The sequence below is a fragment of the Phacochoerus africanus genome, chromosome 7 (genome assembly GCF_016906955.1).
Source record: "Phacochoerus africanus isolate WHEZ1 chromosome 7, ROS_Pafr_v1, whole genome shotgun sequence".
Classification (NCBI taxonomy): Eukaryota; Metazoa; Chordata; class Mammalia; order Artiodactyla; family Suidae; genus Phacochoerus; species Phacochoerus africanus.
Genome location: NC_062550.1, coordinates 103944187 through 103961173, shown reverse-complemented (window position 1 = coordinate 103961173; position 16987 = coordinate 103944187). Strand labels below are relative to the sequence as shown.

Below are 16987 nucleotides of genomic sequence, written 5' to 3'. Positions count from 1 at the left end.
AGCTAGGTAACTTGACCCTCAAGTTTCATCATGCCTTTTGTCTGATAATTTGGTTTCACACTCCTGACCCCTGTCTATACCCACTTCCTAACTAACTATAAAGAAGACCCAGGTCCTTTTCCATCATGTTTCCCTTGGAGTCTGTTCTCTTCGGGGGCTTCAGTACCCTTTGTTCAGAAACAAGTCCTATTTTGAACTCAAGCTTTACGCCTTTCCAATTTTGTAGGAAAACTGCACTTAGATGTTCCAGTAGAATCAAACATATCCAGAGAGAAAAAAATTATCCGAACTCTTTACTAACATGTCTATATATTTTAAAAGACAATATGTAATGCATTATGTGATGTCTTTTTTACTATTGCCTTCTTTACTTTTTTATGCATTTGTGTGTAATATTCTCAAGAATTTATATACAGATTTTTTTTTCTTTTTCTTTCTTCTTCTTCTTTTTTTTTTAGGGCCACACCTGTAGCATATAGAAGTTTCCAGACTAGTGGTCGAATCAGGGCTTCAGCACCACTGGATCTAGTCCACATCTGTGACCTGCACTGCAGTTCGTGGCAATGCCAGATCCTGAGCAAGGCCAGGGATCGAACACGCATCCTCACGGATACGAATTAGGTTCTTAACCTGCTGAGCCACAGAGGGAATGCCAAGAAGTTATACACCTTCTGAAATAAATAATGATTTTAATTTCATCACATTCCCAAATACGTCCCACAGGACTAGAAGCTCAAGGAGGAGGACATTGTCTGGAGCAGGAGACCAGGAAGGGAGAGCTGGGAACCACTGCAAACTCTTGTACCAGGCAGCTGCTTTGCCTCGATGATTAAAATCATCTCAATTTCTGTATAGTATAGAATGTGGGTCGTTATGTAATCTTTAGATATTTTCAACTCTGAAAGTCTGTAATTTTAAAAATAAAACCCCATTTTCATAGTAAATAACTCAAGGTATATATTTTGTAGAAGGAAGTGTTGCTGGCTGCAAGGCTTAAATGTTAGAGCTGCATAGATTCGGCATTATTAGATCAGCCAGTCCAGCTCCCTTCCGATGCCTGGATCCCTTCCACAGCAGTTCTTCCTAGAATTTACCTCGCTTCTGCTTGACAGTCTCCAGTGATAAGAACTCATTACTTTACAATAAAGCTTGTGTGTATAATTCTGACTCCCTAGTGTTCTTTCTTACAATAAGATGAAGTTAATCTTTCTACGACTTTAATGCTTGGGTTTAAGTTTCGTATCCTCACTCAACAATGAAAAGGCCAATGTGTCCGCCACATAACAGCCTTTCAAATATTCATAATCAGCTGCCTAGACAGGTCGATAAGGAGAACAGACACACCCATCTATTTACCTAATCCTCACGTAATTTCAAGCCTCCCCATCAGCTTAATCCTCCCCTCCAAACTCCCTCCAAGTTTATAATATGTCTCTGAGAGCACAGTGACCAGAAATGGATACCACCCGTTGGCTGCTGTTTTACTGTAGTGGAACAGAATGGAAACGTCTTCTTTCATCTCAATATTGTTTGTCTATTAATGTGGCCTAAATTCATTGACTAATATACTGATTTTAGAGTTATGTGAAACTTGTAGATTTTTCTTGTAAAAAAATGCTTCCGAGAGTTATAATCTTCAAGTGGGATATTTTGGATCTTCCATATCTCAGACTTTTGAAGTAGTCTTTAAGGAAGAAGACTGTCGTTTGTTTGTTTGTTTGTTTGTTTGTGATTTTTATTCTTATCAACGATCCATAAATCAGATCATTGTGCTATTGTGCTTGGTTCATGTCCAAGTGGTTGGCCAATGAGTTGATCAAGAACAGAATGAGTCCTAATCATGCCATCAAAAACCTTGATCTGAGGTGGCATCACTCCCTTCATCATCGTTATTAAAAGAGGATCATTCAACCAGCTGCAAATTCTACCTAATTTTTTCACCACCCAGGCCTCATTTTGACATCTTGTCTTCAGGACTGTCAAGGGTCACAGCTCGCCCAAATGCCTTTCCTGTTCTGTTTCTGAGTAACTTTCTAGAAGAAACAAACAAGCTTCATTTGACACGGCTATTTTAAACACAATTTGCTTTGTTTCAAAACAGGTTGATGCCTTCAGATAAAACTAGAAGTCAAACCAGTCAGAATTCCACTTACTGATGCCTAAGTATGGATCTTGGGGTTCAGAATCCCTGTTCCTAGTTGTCGTGACACAACAGACGATGTATCAGGTAAAACTTTTATGGGCCAGAAACATACTGAAGTTCTTGTTTTAAGTGAAAGGTTGTCTGTGTTTAATGTACTGTCCCTGTTACAAAGCTGAATGTTCTCGGATGCCAACACCATTTTTCTAAAGTCCACAGTTGGAACTCTGGACTTCATCGTGGTTCAACACATGCTATTCACTCAAAGTAGGATCAAAGAAATGATCTGGATTATCAGAGTTCCCTGCCCCTGTCCCTCAAAATATCAGCTCTCTGAAGCTTCAGTGTCCTCTTGTTAATGCCTCTTGTCTGGATAGTGTTTTGCAGATAGGGTCGAATTGAAAGTTTTGGAATAGTTCCACTTATTTGTATATTTTGTTCACATAAGATAAACCATCATTTTATTCCTTTTTTTTAAAATTTTAAAATTACTAAATAAAATAATAAAAATAAGAACTTTTAATTCCTGTTTGGGTCTGGGCAGTTTTTCCAATTATCAGTTTATTTTGGTTGGTGGCTTTTTGGATTGTTCTTACTTGTCCATGCGATTCACTTATATCTACATTTGTTACAGACACGGCTTTGGTACCAAAATCTTTTTTTTAATTTTTAAAAATTAAAGAGTAGTTGATTTACAATGTTGTGCCAATTTCTGCTGTATTACAATGTTGTGCCAATTTCTGCTATATAGCAAATGACTCAGTCATACATATATATACATTCTTTTTATTGATTGATTGATTGATTGTCTTTTTAGGGCTGCAACACGGCTTATGGAGATTCTTGGGCTAGGAGTTGAATTAGAGCTACAGCTGCTGGCCTATGCCACAGCCATAGCCACAGCAACACCAGATCAGAGCTGAGTGTGCGATCTACACCACAGATCATGGCAACACGAGATCCTTAACCCACTGAGCAAGGTCAGAGATTGAACTTGCATCCTTATGGATCCTAGTTGGATTTGCTTCCACTGAGCCACAATGGGAGCTCCTGTACATTTTTTTTAAAACATTATTTTCCAACATGGTCCATCTCAGGAGACTGGATCTTACTGTGCCGTACAGTAAGATCTTATTGTATATCTACCAACATTTAAAAAAAATCTGTTTTTGGAGTTCCCGTCATAGCTCAGTGGTTAATGAATCTGACTAGGAACGCTGAGGTTTCAGGTTTGATCCCTGGCCTTGAATAGTGGGTTAAGGATCTGGCATTGCTGTGGCTGTGGCGTAGGCTGGTGGCTACCGCTCCGATTAGACCCCTAGCCTGAGAACCTCCATATGCTGTGGGTACGGCCCTAGAAAAGGCAAAAAAGACCAAAAAAAAAAAAAAAAACCTGCTTTGAGGAATAGGTCATTTAGTTCAGATATACTGCTTAAGTTTACAATCATCATAAATATAATTGAGTGTGTTACCATCCTCAAATTGCTTTAATAATAATCCAGCCTTTGATGTCCTAACCTATCTTCCATCTTAAGACTAAACTTGCTTCTAGAATCTTATGTGTGGAAGTCAGGATATAGAAGGTTATAAAGTCATTGACAGATGAGGAAGTAAAAATAGCAGTTGTGGACGACTTGCTTAAGCTTGGATTATAAGGTAGGGAAAAGATAAGTCAATATCTGGGGAAGACGGCAGGATTAAGGAATGACTTTAAAAATAGAGATTAGGTATGAGCACATTTAAACATGAGTGGAGATATCAGAGATGCATCTTGATGCATAAATCAGGGAAGAAAAGTTGTGGCCACTGGGCTGCTAAGTCTTTTTTTTTTTTTTTTGGTGTCTTTCTAGGGCCGCACCCACGCCATATGGAGGTTCCCAGGCTAGGGGTCAAGTCGGAGCTGTAGCCGCCAATCTACACCAGAGCCACAGCAACTTGGGATCCAAGCCACGTCTGCGACCTACACCGCAGCTCAGGGCAACACTGGATCCTTAACCCACTGAGCGAGGCCAGGGATGGAATCCATGTCCTCATGGATGCTAGTTGAGTTCCTTAACCTCTGAACTGTGATGGGAACTCCTGGGCTGCTAAGTCTTTAAGGGACCTTAATACATCCTGACTCTGTCCTATACTCCAGGAAATAACTGGGAGTATTTATGGGCCCTCTATCTCTCTGCTCTCCAACTAGATTATTAAACTTGTTTTGGCATCTTTTCACATTGGGGCTAATATAGAAAGAAAGTAAAAGAAAATTTAAAGGAAAAAGAAAAAGAAACTAAAACCAGATCCCCAAATCTGCTAGAAGGAATATTTCCTCTGCCAGGAAACTCTCCCTGGATTCAATTGTGACCTTCAAGGAGGCTCACATATATGTTTTATCTTTTAAAATACTTTCCCTTTAAAGTATTTTTAGCTTTATTCAAATGCTTTTCACTGTGTTGCTTCCTTTGAGTTTTGGGGTTTCCACATTTATACTGACTCTGCTAGTAACACATTTGTAAAAATAGATTCTATCTATACTGAGTTTGATTTTCCATGATTATGGGTTATCTGTGCAGTCACATTGACTGATCTGTCATATCTGAAGTTCACTTTATTACCCCAGCTTTTCAGATCGTTATATAAGGCAAATAATACCCTGTTTAGAAATATTCTTTCCTATGAATAACTAAGAATTCCTCCCTGGCTGTTTGTTATTCCTGATAGATTCGAGGGAACGTTTTCATAGTTTTATTTAGAAAGTTTTCCTCCTTCACACCTCATTTCATTCGAAGGCATCTAGCATAGCTATCCGCAGATTATCTTTGCTTTGCTTGTATGAGCGATAAGTTTTAAACCTTAGGACATGGTCCCAAGTTTCGCACGTGGTTCTTGGACAGTGTCATCCTTCGACCGCGTTACTTTCTACGCCATCGTTTCCCGCCTTCTCTTCTCTTTTCACTGACAGAAGAAAGAACGCTGGCATTGCTTCTACGTCTAATTTTCCAGATCAAGATACTCAAGTCATCCCCATGCTAGATGTTTCCCTCATTCCTTCCGATGAGTGACTCCTACGTGGAAGCCCCTGGGTTGGATAAGTTTTCAGGGTCTTCCCTTCACGACCTTAATGTACACGTTTCAGGGCAAAAGCAGACCTAAGTTTATGTCCCGCAGCCAAAGTATCCGTGGTACCTTGTACTGTGTATTCTGGTAAAAATACAATTCCCAGAGCCTACGTTTGCCTGTATCTTCTTCTTATTTTCTCAAGTGTTACTTCTTTTTTAAATTTTTTTTGCTCTTTTTTTTTTTTTAGGGCCGCACCCACGGTGTATGGAAGTTCCCAGGATAGGAGTCCAATCGGAGCTGCAGCTGCTGGCCTCCACCACAGACACAGCAACATCTGTGACCTACACCACAGCTCAAGACAATGCCAGATCCCTAACCCACTGGGCAGGGCCAGGGATAGAACCTGCATCCTCATGCATACTAGTTTGCTTCATCACCGCTGAGCCACCATGGGAACTCCTCAAGTACTGTTTCCAATAAAGACTTTTATTCTTGGTGTCTCCTGGGGCTTTGATTCACCCTCAATACAGCTTCTTTACAGCACCTGAGGTATACCGTTTTGTCCTTGTCTTCCTCATTAGGAAGCACCGGAGACCTGGCTGTGCTTCCAACCTTGGCACTGGTTATACTCTACTTCTGCTGTTCTTTGGAATAAAACAAAGGTTCTCAAAGCTCATAAATCTTCCAGAGTGTAGTCTTGAAGAACTATTGCTATTTTCTGACCTGGATGGATTGATAAGAATGTAATTATAATTGATTTCCTTCTCGTCTGTTCTGACATAGAGACACACAGTCACTGAGAATGGATAAAAGGCTCTGTTTCTAGAAGGCTCTATATTTTTCTAGACTTTAAAGTATATCCTGAATACCCTGATGATGACTATGAATAGTTATGAAATAAAACAAATTTTAAAACAATGTCTTGGCATGTACATCTTTTCTTTTTCCTTTTTAAGGCTGCACCTGCAGCATATGGATGTCCCCAGGCTTGGGGTGGAATCAGAGCTGCAGCTCTGTGGCAATGCAGTATCTGAGCTACATCTGTGACCTACATCACAGCTTGTGGCAATCCCAGATACCTCACTCACTGAGCGAGGCCAGGGCTCGAACCTACATCCTCACAAAGACAATGGTGGGTCCTTCACCCACTGAGCCACAATGGGAACTCCAAATAAAACAAATTTAAAAAAAAATCTCGGCATGTACATCTTGTATCACCCAAATAATCACCTTCTCTCTTCTGTCCTTATGCAGTAACACTAAGGGGTTCCTCTCCTGGGAATGGGAAATCGAAGAGGATTTAATTCTCTCGCTGATTAACACTTGATCACACGACGGGCTGCCCACGTGTTCTAAACATCGGTTTCCTGTGACTTCTGATGTTTTGTGTGGGCTTCACAATGCGGAAGTTGGGAAAGATATTTTTGAATAATACTCTAGTTATAAATCTACAAATATGGATATTATTCTCAGAAATTCTTGTGGTGTCAGGGCAGTAAACTAAGTCTGGGGATGGGGGTGCTACTTGTGAATTTCTTTATTTGAGAATCCAAAAGTAGTGCTAAGAAATGTGTATCATTTTGTTCATCACTTACCGTTAGAGGTAGGAGCTACGTCCTTTTCCCTGCAATTTAACTCCAGCTCTAAACTGAAAAGTAGGAGAAAGGGTGGGGGTGGGGGGGAAGAGGTCCTTGTGTCTATCCCAGTGTTCATATTACATAAATCCTAGCTATTGTTCTTGCAGAAATCAAAAGGGCTCAAACACTCTTCAGCCAAATTGGATTTACAAAGCTGATGAATAGAAAGTTTGTCAGGCAGGGAAAAATAAAACGATGAGAAATAACATGAAAGATAGACAGATACTCAGAAGTGAGGAAAAGACATGGCAGTGGAACAGGAAACACATGCATACTTACGGAGCTGCCCGAGTCGAGCTTTTTCTTTTTTACCAAACAAACGTCCTATTGAAGACTTGATTCCTTTCTTCTTGGGGGCTTTGTGAAGGGAATCTTGACTGCTGTTGGCACTGCCAAGCCCAAGGCTTTCGGGCTCTAGGGAGGCAGATAAACTGCTGCAAAACACAAAAGAGGGCAAACTGCTTGCTTTAATGCCCCATTTAGAAGGCGCGCAATACTTAATTTCTTGATGAAAGTACAAAAGGAGGAATGAGTAGACTTTGAATGTTATTTTCTCTTTTTCTTCCCATGTTTCTTTCCTCAGCCTTAGGGACATGGGCCTCCAAATTTTCTCTAGAAAATTTTATTCTTTTCCAATAATTTTTTCCTTATTTTTCAGACACTATCAACCTAATCAATGAACAAAGATTGGATTATTATTATTATCATTTTTTTTTTGGTCTTTTTAGGGCTGCACCCAAAGCATATGGAAGTTCCCAGGCTAGGGGTTGAATTGGAGCTGCAGCTGCCGGCCTATGCCACAGCCACAGCAACTCAGGATCTGAGCTGCATCTGTGCCCCACACCACAGCCCACGAAAATGCCAAATCCTTAACCCGCTGATCAGGGCCCAGGATGGATCCTGCATCCTCATGGATACTAGTCAGGTTTGTTACTGCTGAGCCACAGGGGGAACTCCCTAGGTTGGATTATTAAGTGCATACTAAAAGACCTTCTATAATTCAGCCCTTGGCCCTTTACCTATTCATTTCTTGCAGAGTTTGTTTTTTAAATTTTAAACATAATGACTTGTGACAAGAAATTTAAATTTAACTAATAAAGTTATGCTCTTATTCTAGCCCATGGTTTTACTGGATTTTCCTCTAGTCATTTCTCTCTCTCTCTCAGTTTTACAGTCTAATTCACTGCATTTTAAATCACCTCAGTAAGGTTTTTGAAGTAACAATCATATACCCTAGCGATTGCTATATATTTTTTCTTACAGTTCTCAGGTATTATTTTAGGTTCATGATAAGCTGAAAGGATTCCCAAGCAGTTGATCTTGGTTCTGCTCCTGGTCAATGTATTTGACATTGTATTAATAGAATACATTCAATTATTATTATTTTTACAGCTCTTAAATTTGACTATATCATGATGAATTATTTAATTTTATTTAGTTATCCTAATGAATCTGAGTTCACATTCTCTAAACTCCAAAAACTACTACTTTTCATATGTTACAATATAATTCACTCTTTTATTTTTTTTGAGAATGAAGTATATATTTTAAAGCTGGAGTAACTTTTTTTTCACGTTTTTTTCCTAACATTTAATTAGAAATCAAAAATAAACAAAACAGAAAGAAAAAAATGTCTGCTGGCACAGGAAGCTCGGTTTTCAAAAACGTTTATAGTAAAACATTCTATTTGGAAACTTCTTACTTAAATAAAGTATTAATCATTAAGTTATTACATTCAGTTACATAAGTTATGTCCTCAGAGATGCTGTAATTGATGACAGTTAAACAACATACATTTAAGACTTAAATTGTGGGGTTCCTGTTGTGGCTTAGTGGTTAACAAATGCAACTAGGAACCATGAGGTTGTAGGTTCCATCTCTTGCCTTGCTCAGTGGGATAAGGATCCGGCGTTGCCATGAGCTGTGGTGTAGGTTGTAGAAGTGGCTTGGATCCTGTGTTGCTGTGGCTCTGGCCGAGGTAGGCAGCTACAGTTCCCACTAGACCCCTAGCCTGGAAACTTCCATATGCCGCTGGTGCGGCCGTAGGAAAAAAAAAAAAAAGACAAATTGCATGCTTTGATTTATTTATGACATAAATTACTATAGAGATCTGCTTTAAATTTTTAGTGGATGGAAAGGACGGTATGAAGAGTTACTATGACAAATGGGATAATTTCCCACGTAAACTTTTCTTCTAATATTTCAGCAAACGTGTTTATTTCTTTTCTAAGGAGGAGCTGTTATAGCTGGCAGCAGCAGCTCCCAAAGGGAGATTTCCATGCCTGTCTGTGAAAGGTAGTGGGGTGCAGTCATGGACTTTTCAGACCTTAATTATCCTTCCATGAGAAGGATATTTTTATAATCCTGTCTTAGAATCCATTTAATTGTTTGTAATTATTCCTGATAAGTCCTTGTAGCCTGAGTCCATTTTAACAGGAACTATCCACTAAAAATAGAAGTTATTCTCATAAGTATTGGTCAGTAACAAGATCTTAAATATACAGTTAATTTTAAAAGTAAAAATTTGATCTCAGAATGAAAATTTGGCTTTTTCACAAGTGACACTGTGTAGAGGGAGCAGGAGACCTATAGCTCAAATCAAAGGTTTTATAGACCTTTTTCAGGAGTTTGATAACACCAAAGGAAGAAGAGTGTTTGTGGAAAGAGACTGCACAATGTGCAAGGTCATACCTCCGGGCGTCATTGTGGTACGAAGAAGGGAGGGTGTGAGTCATCCTGATGGCTCTAGGGGTAGGGGGAGGAGAAGTTTCACATTTAATTGTTGCTTTATCCTCCCGACCATCTTCTTCTACCACTGCAATCTAGAAGCAAAAACAATAACATCAGATGAACTCTTTTTAAATTTCAGCTGAAACTGAGGAAAGCAGAGAATCATCAAAGCAAGGCTAGTTGAGTAATTTTAATATAAAAACAAAACAAGAAACTTGGGGCACATAGCTCCTACATACATAAGTTCACATTATTAAAGAGTGTGAATTTCATAACTATTTAAAAGTTAGGACACTCCTGTTAAAACACGCACAGCACGAACACATATATAACACACACAGGTTCACTGAAGAAAAAGCATTTAAGAGTCAACACCATAGATCAATATTCAGGGACTACTGAAATGCTATCTTGAGATCCATTTGAACACATCAAAAAAAAGCACTTTATAAAAAGTTGTTTAACTTATATTTGAGCTAATTCACTAAAATATGCATAGTCAGGTTATCACAACACGGGCATCTTCTAAGTGGGAGATTTTTAAAGTGAGAAGTTGGCAAAATATAACTTTATGAGATAGTGTTTTAAATCAGGCTAATTAAACGTGTTCCAGGATGTTTTAAAAAGCTGCGGTTTATAAGAAAAAAACTTTCTTTTTAGAGTGGGAATAATAAAAGATAAGAACAGAAGTCTTTCAAATTATTTCATTTCACGACCTCTCATGGGAAAATTGACAAAGGCATACAGAATATAAAAAGGTGAAAGGAATTCCTTCAAAGTGTTTAGTTCAGGGTGCAGAACAATCCAGGATACCATAAATTTTGTCAGACAAGGACATATAGAACCGCATGAAAATAAGGCTTTTAATCAATCAACTTAATTGTACAATAAAGATATTTTTAAAAACAAGAATGCATTTTCTCACAGCACCACTGTCCTTTAAAACAATGGACAGTGAGAGAGAGAGAGAGAATGAGGTAGGAGGTAGATGAGCCTAACAGCTGAGACCTTTAGGCTGAATACACTGGGCCTCCTTCCTCTCTGACACTTCAAGAAGAAATTTAATGGCAGGAGCTAAGCTCTGCTGGAAGAGAAAGAGAAGACGGCCACTTCAATCACTCCGGGGGTCAAGGAGATTTCTCCAATGACACATGTTCAGTAAGACTCCTAGGGGTCAGAAAGTGAGGGGGTGCCAGACAGTAATAAGTCCTGATACCACCCCCAAACCCTCTGCTCTGGAATCCATCTTGACCAAAAGATGTGCATGAATATTGGGGAGGGTCCTATGTCCAGTCATGTGAGAGAAATACAATAATTGGCCCAAAGCAAACAAAGGCCCGGAAGAACTGTCCTATGCAGATTTAAATCACCACTCTGGTGCACTCCTTACTCAGGGGGACACCTGCACCCCACCCCTCTTTAGGGTGTGTATTACTTCTTTGTTTCTGACTTACATAAATAAACCACTTCTCCGTGCGCTCGCCCATATGCTGTACTGTGATGCTAACAATAAACTCTTTGCAGTCTTTGCCTCCTGGAAACATTCTTGCTTTCAACAGGGGGGCAGAATCAGGGTAATTCTGCTTCTAGCCTTTAGCTAGTCTAGTGGCTTGGATTCCTGGTTTTCATCCAGGCCACCCAGGTTCAATTCCTGAGCAGAGAATTAAAATGTCACTTCAAGCCATCACTCACTGCAGTCTCTCTGAGATCAAGAAGAGAGAGTGAGGGGAGAGAGAGAGAGAGAGAGAGAGAGGAAGAAGAAGAGAGAGAGACTGTGGAACGTGTAGCTAAAAGATATACGATTCTAGAAGATCCGATGAAATAAGTTCTCAACATGGCTATAGCAAAAAAAAAATTAAAGCTATGTTTCTATCTTATGTCTATACAATGTCTTGCTTATTTCTACATTAAGCCATTATGCATAAAAAGCATTTATGTATGATAAAGACTGCATGTATTGGAGGAAATTAATGAATTTGCTTGTCTGGGATCTTGTCATTTGAGTTTAGACTACTTTTTAACAGGTTAGGTAGTCATCTTAATAGGATTTCCTCTTTCCATTTCAACTAGCACAGAGCCACCAGAAGACTCTTTCAAGAGCTGCTTTCAGCATGATGTCCGCACTGCGGAAAGGTCTTTTTAAACTCACATCTCATCTGAACTCAGAAAGCAGGTTTTCAAACTCCTCCTAATTTGTACTTACTTTTTCACATTTGCATGATATGACCATGATTGTTTCCCACAATTGCTTCTGCTGAGCCTGATTACTTCCTGTGTCCAGATTTTTTTTTTTTTTCCTGAGACACTCTCTAATAAAATGCCTTCCTCTCTCCACATGGCCAGTCAAACTAGGTCAATTTTCAAAATATCAGCTCTTAAAGACAACACGCAGTCTGAATAATATTTAGAGCTCACATGATGTAAACAAAGAGGAAAAGAAAGGAGTCATATTCAGAGACAGATTTCATTCCTGATTTCTCTTATTTGGTGAATGATATGTGCTAATTACTTACCTGCTCTAAGATTAAATGTCCTTGTCAATAAAATGCAAGTGATAGTACTTGGCATGCTCTTTGAAGTGCAAATTAAATCATGCACATAACTCAATACATTTTAGTTTGTGATCTTCTTACCATGACCTACCTTTCTCACCAGACCTCTCTTTACTCCCTGACTTTCCTGAGGCTATATTTCGGCACAGGATCGTCCTCTATAATTTTTTTTTCTTCTATTCACTGAATTTTTTTACACTACCTACTCAGATTTCTTTCTATATTTCCAGTATAACCCTTTTAAGTCATGGAGGAAGTCAAAGAAAATAACAACATTATGCATGGTAAATATGACAGGTGAGAACTAACTTGTAGTGCCAGGGAGAAGATGCAAAAGAAGACAGATGATGGAAAATAAGCAAATTCAATCAATCTAGGCCATATAAGTATAACAAGGACTCCCTTAGTTAAAAAAAAAAAAGTTCTCCCGGAGTTCTTGTCACGGCTCAGTAGTTAACGAATCCGACGAGGAACCATGAGGTTGAAGGTTTGATCCCTGGCCTTGCTCAGTGGGTTAAGGATCTGGCATTGCCAGGAGCTGTGGTGTAGGTTACAGACACCACTCGGATCCTGCGTTGCTGTGGCTGTGGCATAGGCTGGCAGCTACAGCTCCAATTCGACCCCTAGCCTGGGAACCTCCATATGCCAAGGGAGAGGCCCTAGAAATGGCAAAAAGACAAAAAAAAAAAAAATTCTGTGGTTCCAGAAGTATCTGGTTCCATAGGCTGACTACCACATCTTGAAGATGCTGAAAAACATATTACTACACTGGAGAGTAGATTGAATCTTTGAAACCTTTCCCATTGATATCTCGTCGAGTCTGAGCTCTGCTATTATTCTCAATTACCTAAAAAGATGTCATTTTGTCAATCAGAACTAGAGTCCAATATATATTCTCCAATATCCAATATATATTCTCTTGACTTCATTCCAAACAGGAAAGTAGTATATTAATTGCATTTTTGTATTTTTGATGCATTAACATCTGGGGCCATGCGGACCCAGGAGAGAATGCTCCTTACAGGGCTAGCTAATTCCTAGAGACACAAACTACTTTCCTGGAGTGTCTTCCGTATGCAAACCAACCAGCCTAGACTGTACCTCAAGTCATCTTTTCCATCTGGCTCTTATACTCTGCCTTTACCATCCCAGGCCAGATATCAGACAACAAGAGATAACTTAGACCCAGTGAAATTATTCAAACTAGCCAATCCTAGGCCTACTTACCCTGTCTTTCCTTTCCAATGAAAACCACAATAAAAATTCCTGCCCTGACCTAGTATTTCCCCTTGGCTGGGCAGAGCATGGCATGCCTCCTGCTCTGGGGAAGTGTGAGCAACAAGCTTTGTTTATTGGCGACTGTTTCTTGATTGGTTGGTCTCACACATCTGAAAAATGCTAAAACCTACATTTGAAAACAAGCAACACTGTTCTAGTACTGACAGTAAACTATTTAATTCTACCATCAGAGGTCTAAAAATTCTGTGGAAAATCAGACATTTTAGTCCCCACAGTCTAGTCATTACCCTATAAACCATAATTTTATTTTGAGTTATTTGCTCTTATGATCATATTTAAACAATTCAAAGACACTTAAATACTTTCAATATTTATTTTTATGTTAATAAAATGTTTCAGTTAGAAGAAATATAATTTTAAAGCTTTCATAGAAAAAACAGCAATATTCAACTAGTAATCATATAAAAGCAACGTACAGTACCTTTCTCCGATGTTTCCTTAGATCACTTGGCTGTGAGTGGCAATAATAAAAACAACATAAAAGAGAACTAATTAATGATCATCATTTGTCTGTGTTACAGGTTTAAACAGTGTCTATAATTTAACTATCTTTCTTTGTTGTTTTCATTCCGTTCTTTTACAGATAAATGTCTTTTTACCATTTAAAAATACCCATCCAGGGAGTTATTTTAGAGAGGAAATTTCCTAGGTGGTGTGTGTGGGGGGCAGGACTTCACGATGGGGTCATGTGTTCATGCGTGAGAGATGAGACAGTGGGCCTTAGGGAATACCAAGCACATGAGGAGTGAGCTAGTCAGAAATAAATATGGGACTACATCATCCCATGAAATACAGGTGGGGGTAAAGAAGATTATGCATAAATGAAGCTCCAATGCACATGTATAGAGTCAGAAACACTCCCTTTCGTCTCATCTATGCAGGGTCTTGGGCCTCCTTTGGGGAGACGTATACTGTTGCTGTGTGATCTCAACCTTCCCAGCATCCTAACAGATGCCTCATCCCAAACTACCAAAAACTGTAGAGCATAATACCATATAAATAGTTTTCTGTTTCACTTCTCAATTGCAAAAATAAAGAAAAACATATCTATACTGATATACATAACAGAAATTTTATAAAGATAAAATTAAAAGATATATATATATATACACACACACCCATATATATACACACATACACAGGTATATATGAGATAAACTAACCCCAAGCAGAAAAATACCTTCCTTATAAATTTATATGTACAAATGTGTGCATTTACATAAATTTTTTTTTTTTTTTTTTGGTCTTTGTGCCTTTTCTAGGGCCACTCCCGTGGCATATGGAGATTCCCAGGCTAGGGGTCTAATCGGAGCTGTAGCTGCCGGCCTACACCACAGCCACAGCAACGCAGGATCTGAGCTGCATCTGAGACTTACACCACAGCTCATGACAACGCTGGATCCTTAACCCACTGAGCAAGGCCAAGGATCGAACCTGCAACCTCATGGTTCCTAGTCAGATTCGTTAACCACTGCGCCACGATGGGAACTCTCATAAATTAATTCTAATGAAAATAAATTTTACAGTTTTTTAGCCAAAATACACATTATTGCAATATATTTATTTAAAGATGCCATTTAGAAAATGAGTTAAACTTTTTTGTTCAAATATTACACACACACGAAGACGCAGGTCATGACACTTTACAGAAGTGTCACAGCCTTCTGCTCAGAAATCCTACATACACTTGATATTATTCTGCAGTGTCATTAATTTCTCCTCTATTTGTTATATTTGTGCTAGATTTGGCAAAATATAAAATATTATTTGACCTATTTGCATTTTAATTAATCTCCATCCCCAAACTTTTATTTTTAATTGGAAGTTTTTTTGTTTTAATAGTATATTTTTAATATTCATGGCAAAAATATAGCATTTTTAACCTCCATAAACAGTTCAGAGTATTTAAATCTTCATTATTGATGTTATTTCAACATATTCCCAGGTAACCACAGAAAAAAAAGAATAGTACATGCTTTTGAGTTAGCAAATTTGAAGAAAATTCAACTCCTTTTTACTCGCTGTGTTGAACATGGACAATTGTCTCATATTCTCAACATTTCAGGTACCTCTGCTCTCTACTGAGCTAGTATTGATAACTTTTCTTTAAAAACCATATTTTGTTTATTATAAAATTATAATATTTGACATTGGTATACTGAAGCAATTATAATAAATTTTTTTTTTTTTTGGTCTTTTTGCCATTTCTTGGGCCGCTCCAGCGGCATATGGAGGTTCCCAGGCTAGGGGTCGAATCGGAGCTATAGCCGCCGGCCTACACCAGAGCCACAGCAACGCAAGATCCGAGCCGCGTCTGCAACCTACACCACAGCTCACGGCAACGCCAGATCGTTAACCCACTGAGCAAGGGCAGGGATCGAACCCGCAACCTCATGGTTCCTAGTCGGATTCGTTAACCACTGCGCCACGACGGGAACTCCATAATAAATATTTTTAATAATTTATTATATTAAAAAAAACACCCGGTCTCAATTGACTTCATCAAGATATCAATAAAAAATGTATTTAATGGTTTAAGTCATTCAGATTTCTGATGTGATATTTAGATTTCTGCTCTTTTATTTACTTATTATGTGATTTGGGGATAGTTACACTGACATAGGCTACATTTCCTCATTTCATAATAAGATTCATTTTTGTACCTACCACGTAGCATTGTTGGGAAACAAAGAAAAAGAATAAGACACACAGAAAGCCTTTAGACTCAACTCCAATATTTCAGCTAATGCATCATTAATCCTAACGGGGGCAAAGGTTCTCTGGACAAATCATACCAGTGTCATGACTCCCATCCGATCCATTTCCCTGGCAGGACTTCGAGGGGTGAGCTTTGGCGTTGAGTGTCCACTTGGGGGAGACGAGCTGGCCAGTGAAGACGCTGTAACTGAAGCAGTGATGGAGGTGCCCGGGTGGACCCTTGCCAAATTCAGGCCTTCCAGACTCACGCTAGCCACTCTGTTCTCAATTTCTTCAGCACGTAACTCTGTAGATTCCTTTTCCTCCTGAATTAGCCTGAAATTTAATTTTGATGCATTTTCTGTTGTTATAATGTTATCTGAAATTCATTGAATACTTTGTGTACATTTTATATCAAATATAACATATTCATTTTTTTTCTCTAGGCAATATTAACTTTCAGTAAATTCCAGAGACTTCCTGGCCAAAAGTTACAAGATCCTCTTTTCAAATGATATATATATGTGTGTGTATATATACACATAATTCCTCCCTACTTTGAATGTAACCCCCTTTTTCTACTACAACCTGTTAAAGCTCTTTTAAAAGCTTGACTGTCTAATTGATTTCTGTCATGAATCCTAATCTTAATTTTAACTCAGGAAGCAATAAATGAGACTTTTAGAAACTCAAATCTCAATAAAGGCATTGAATCTTACCTTCTACACAAGGGAAAAGTGTAACGGGTAGAATCCTCAATAAATGGCCATTCATAACAACCACTCATTCAAATAAAATCCTGAGTATTTTTTAACATTAATACCAATTGAACCAGATTAACTTTAAATAAGCATCAGGCTATCTATCTATAGATAGTTTAAAACTGG

General features: G+C 38.6%; 1 protein-coding gene across 1 annotated transcript in view; it reads right to left on the bottom strand.

The window, feature by feature from the left end:
* PPFIA2 (PTPRF interacting protein alpha 2) overlaps positions 1-16987 on the bottom strand; it is a 464313-nt gene that overhangs the window by 62355 nt on the left and 384971 nt on the right. Inside the window, exons 17-20 of the mRNA XM_047788357.1 lie at positions 16199-16436; positions 13825-13854; positions 9514-9644; positions 7102-7256 (exon numbers count right to left, since the gene is read on the bottom strand). Of these exons, the coding sequence (XP_047644313.1) occupies positions 7102-7256; positions 9514-9644; positions 13825-13854; positions 16199-16436 (554 nt within the window). The remainder of the gene's footprint in view (positions 1-7101; positions 7257-9513; positions 9645-13824; positions 13855-16198; positions 16437-16987) is intronic.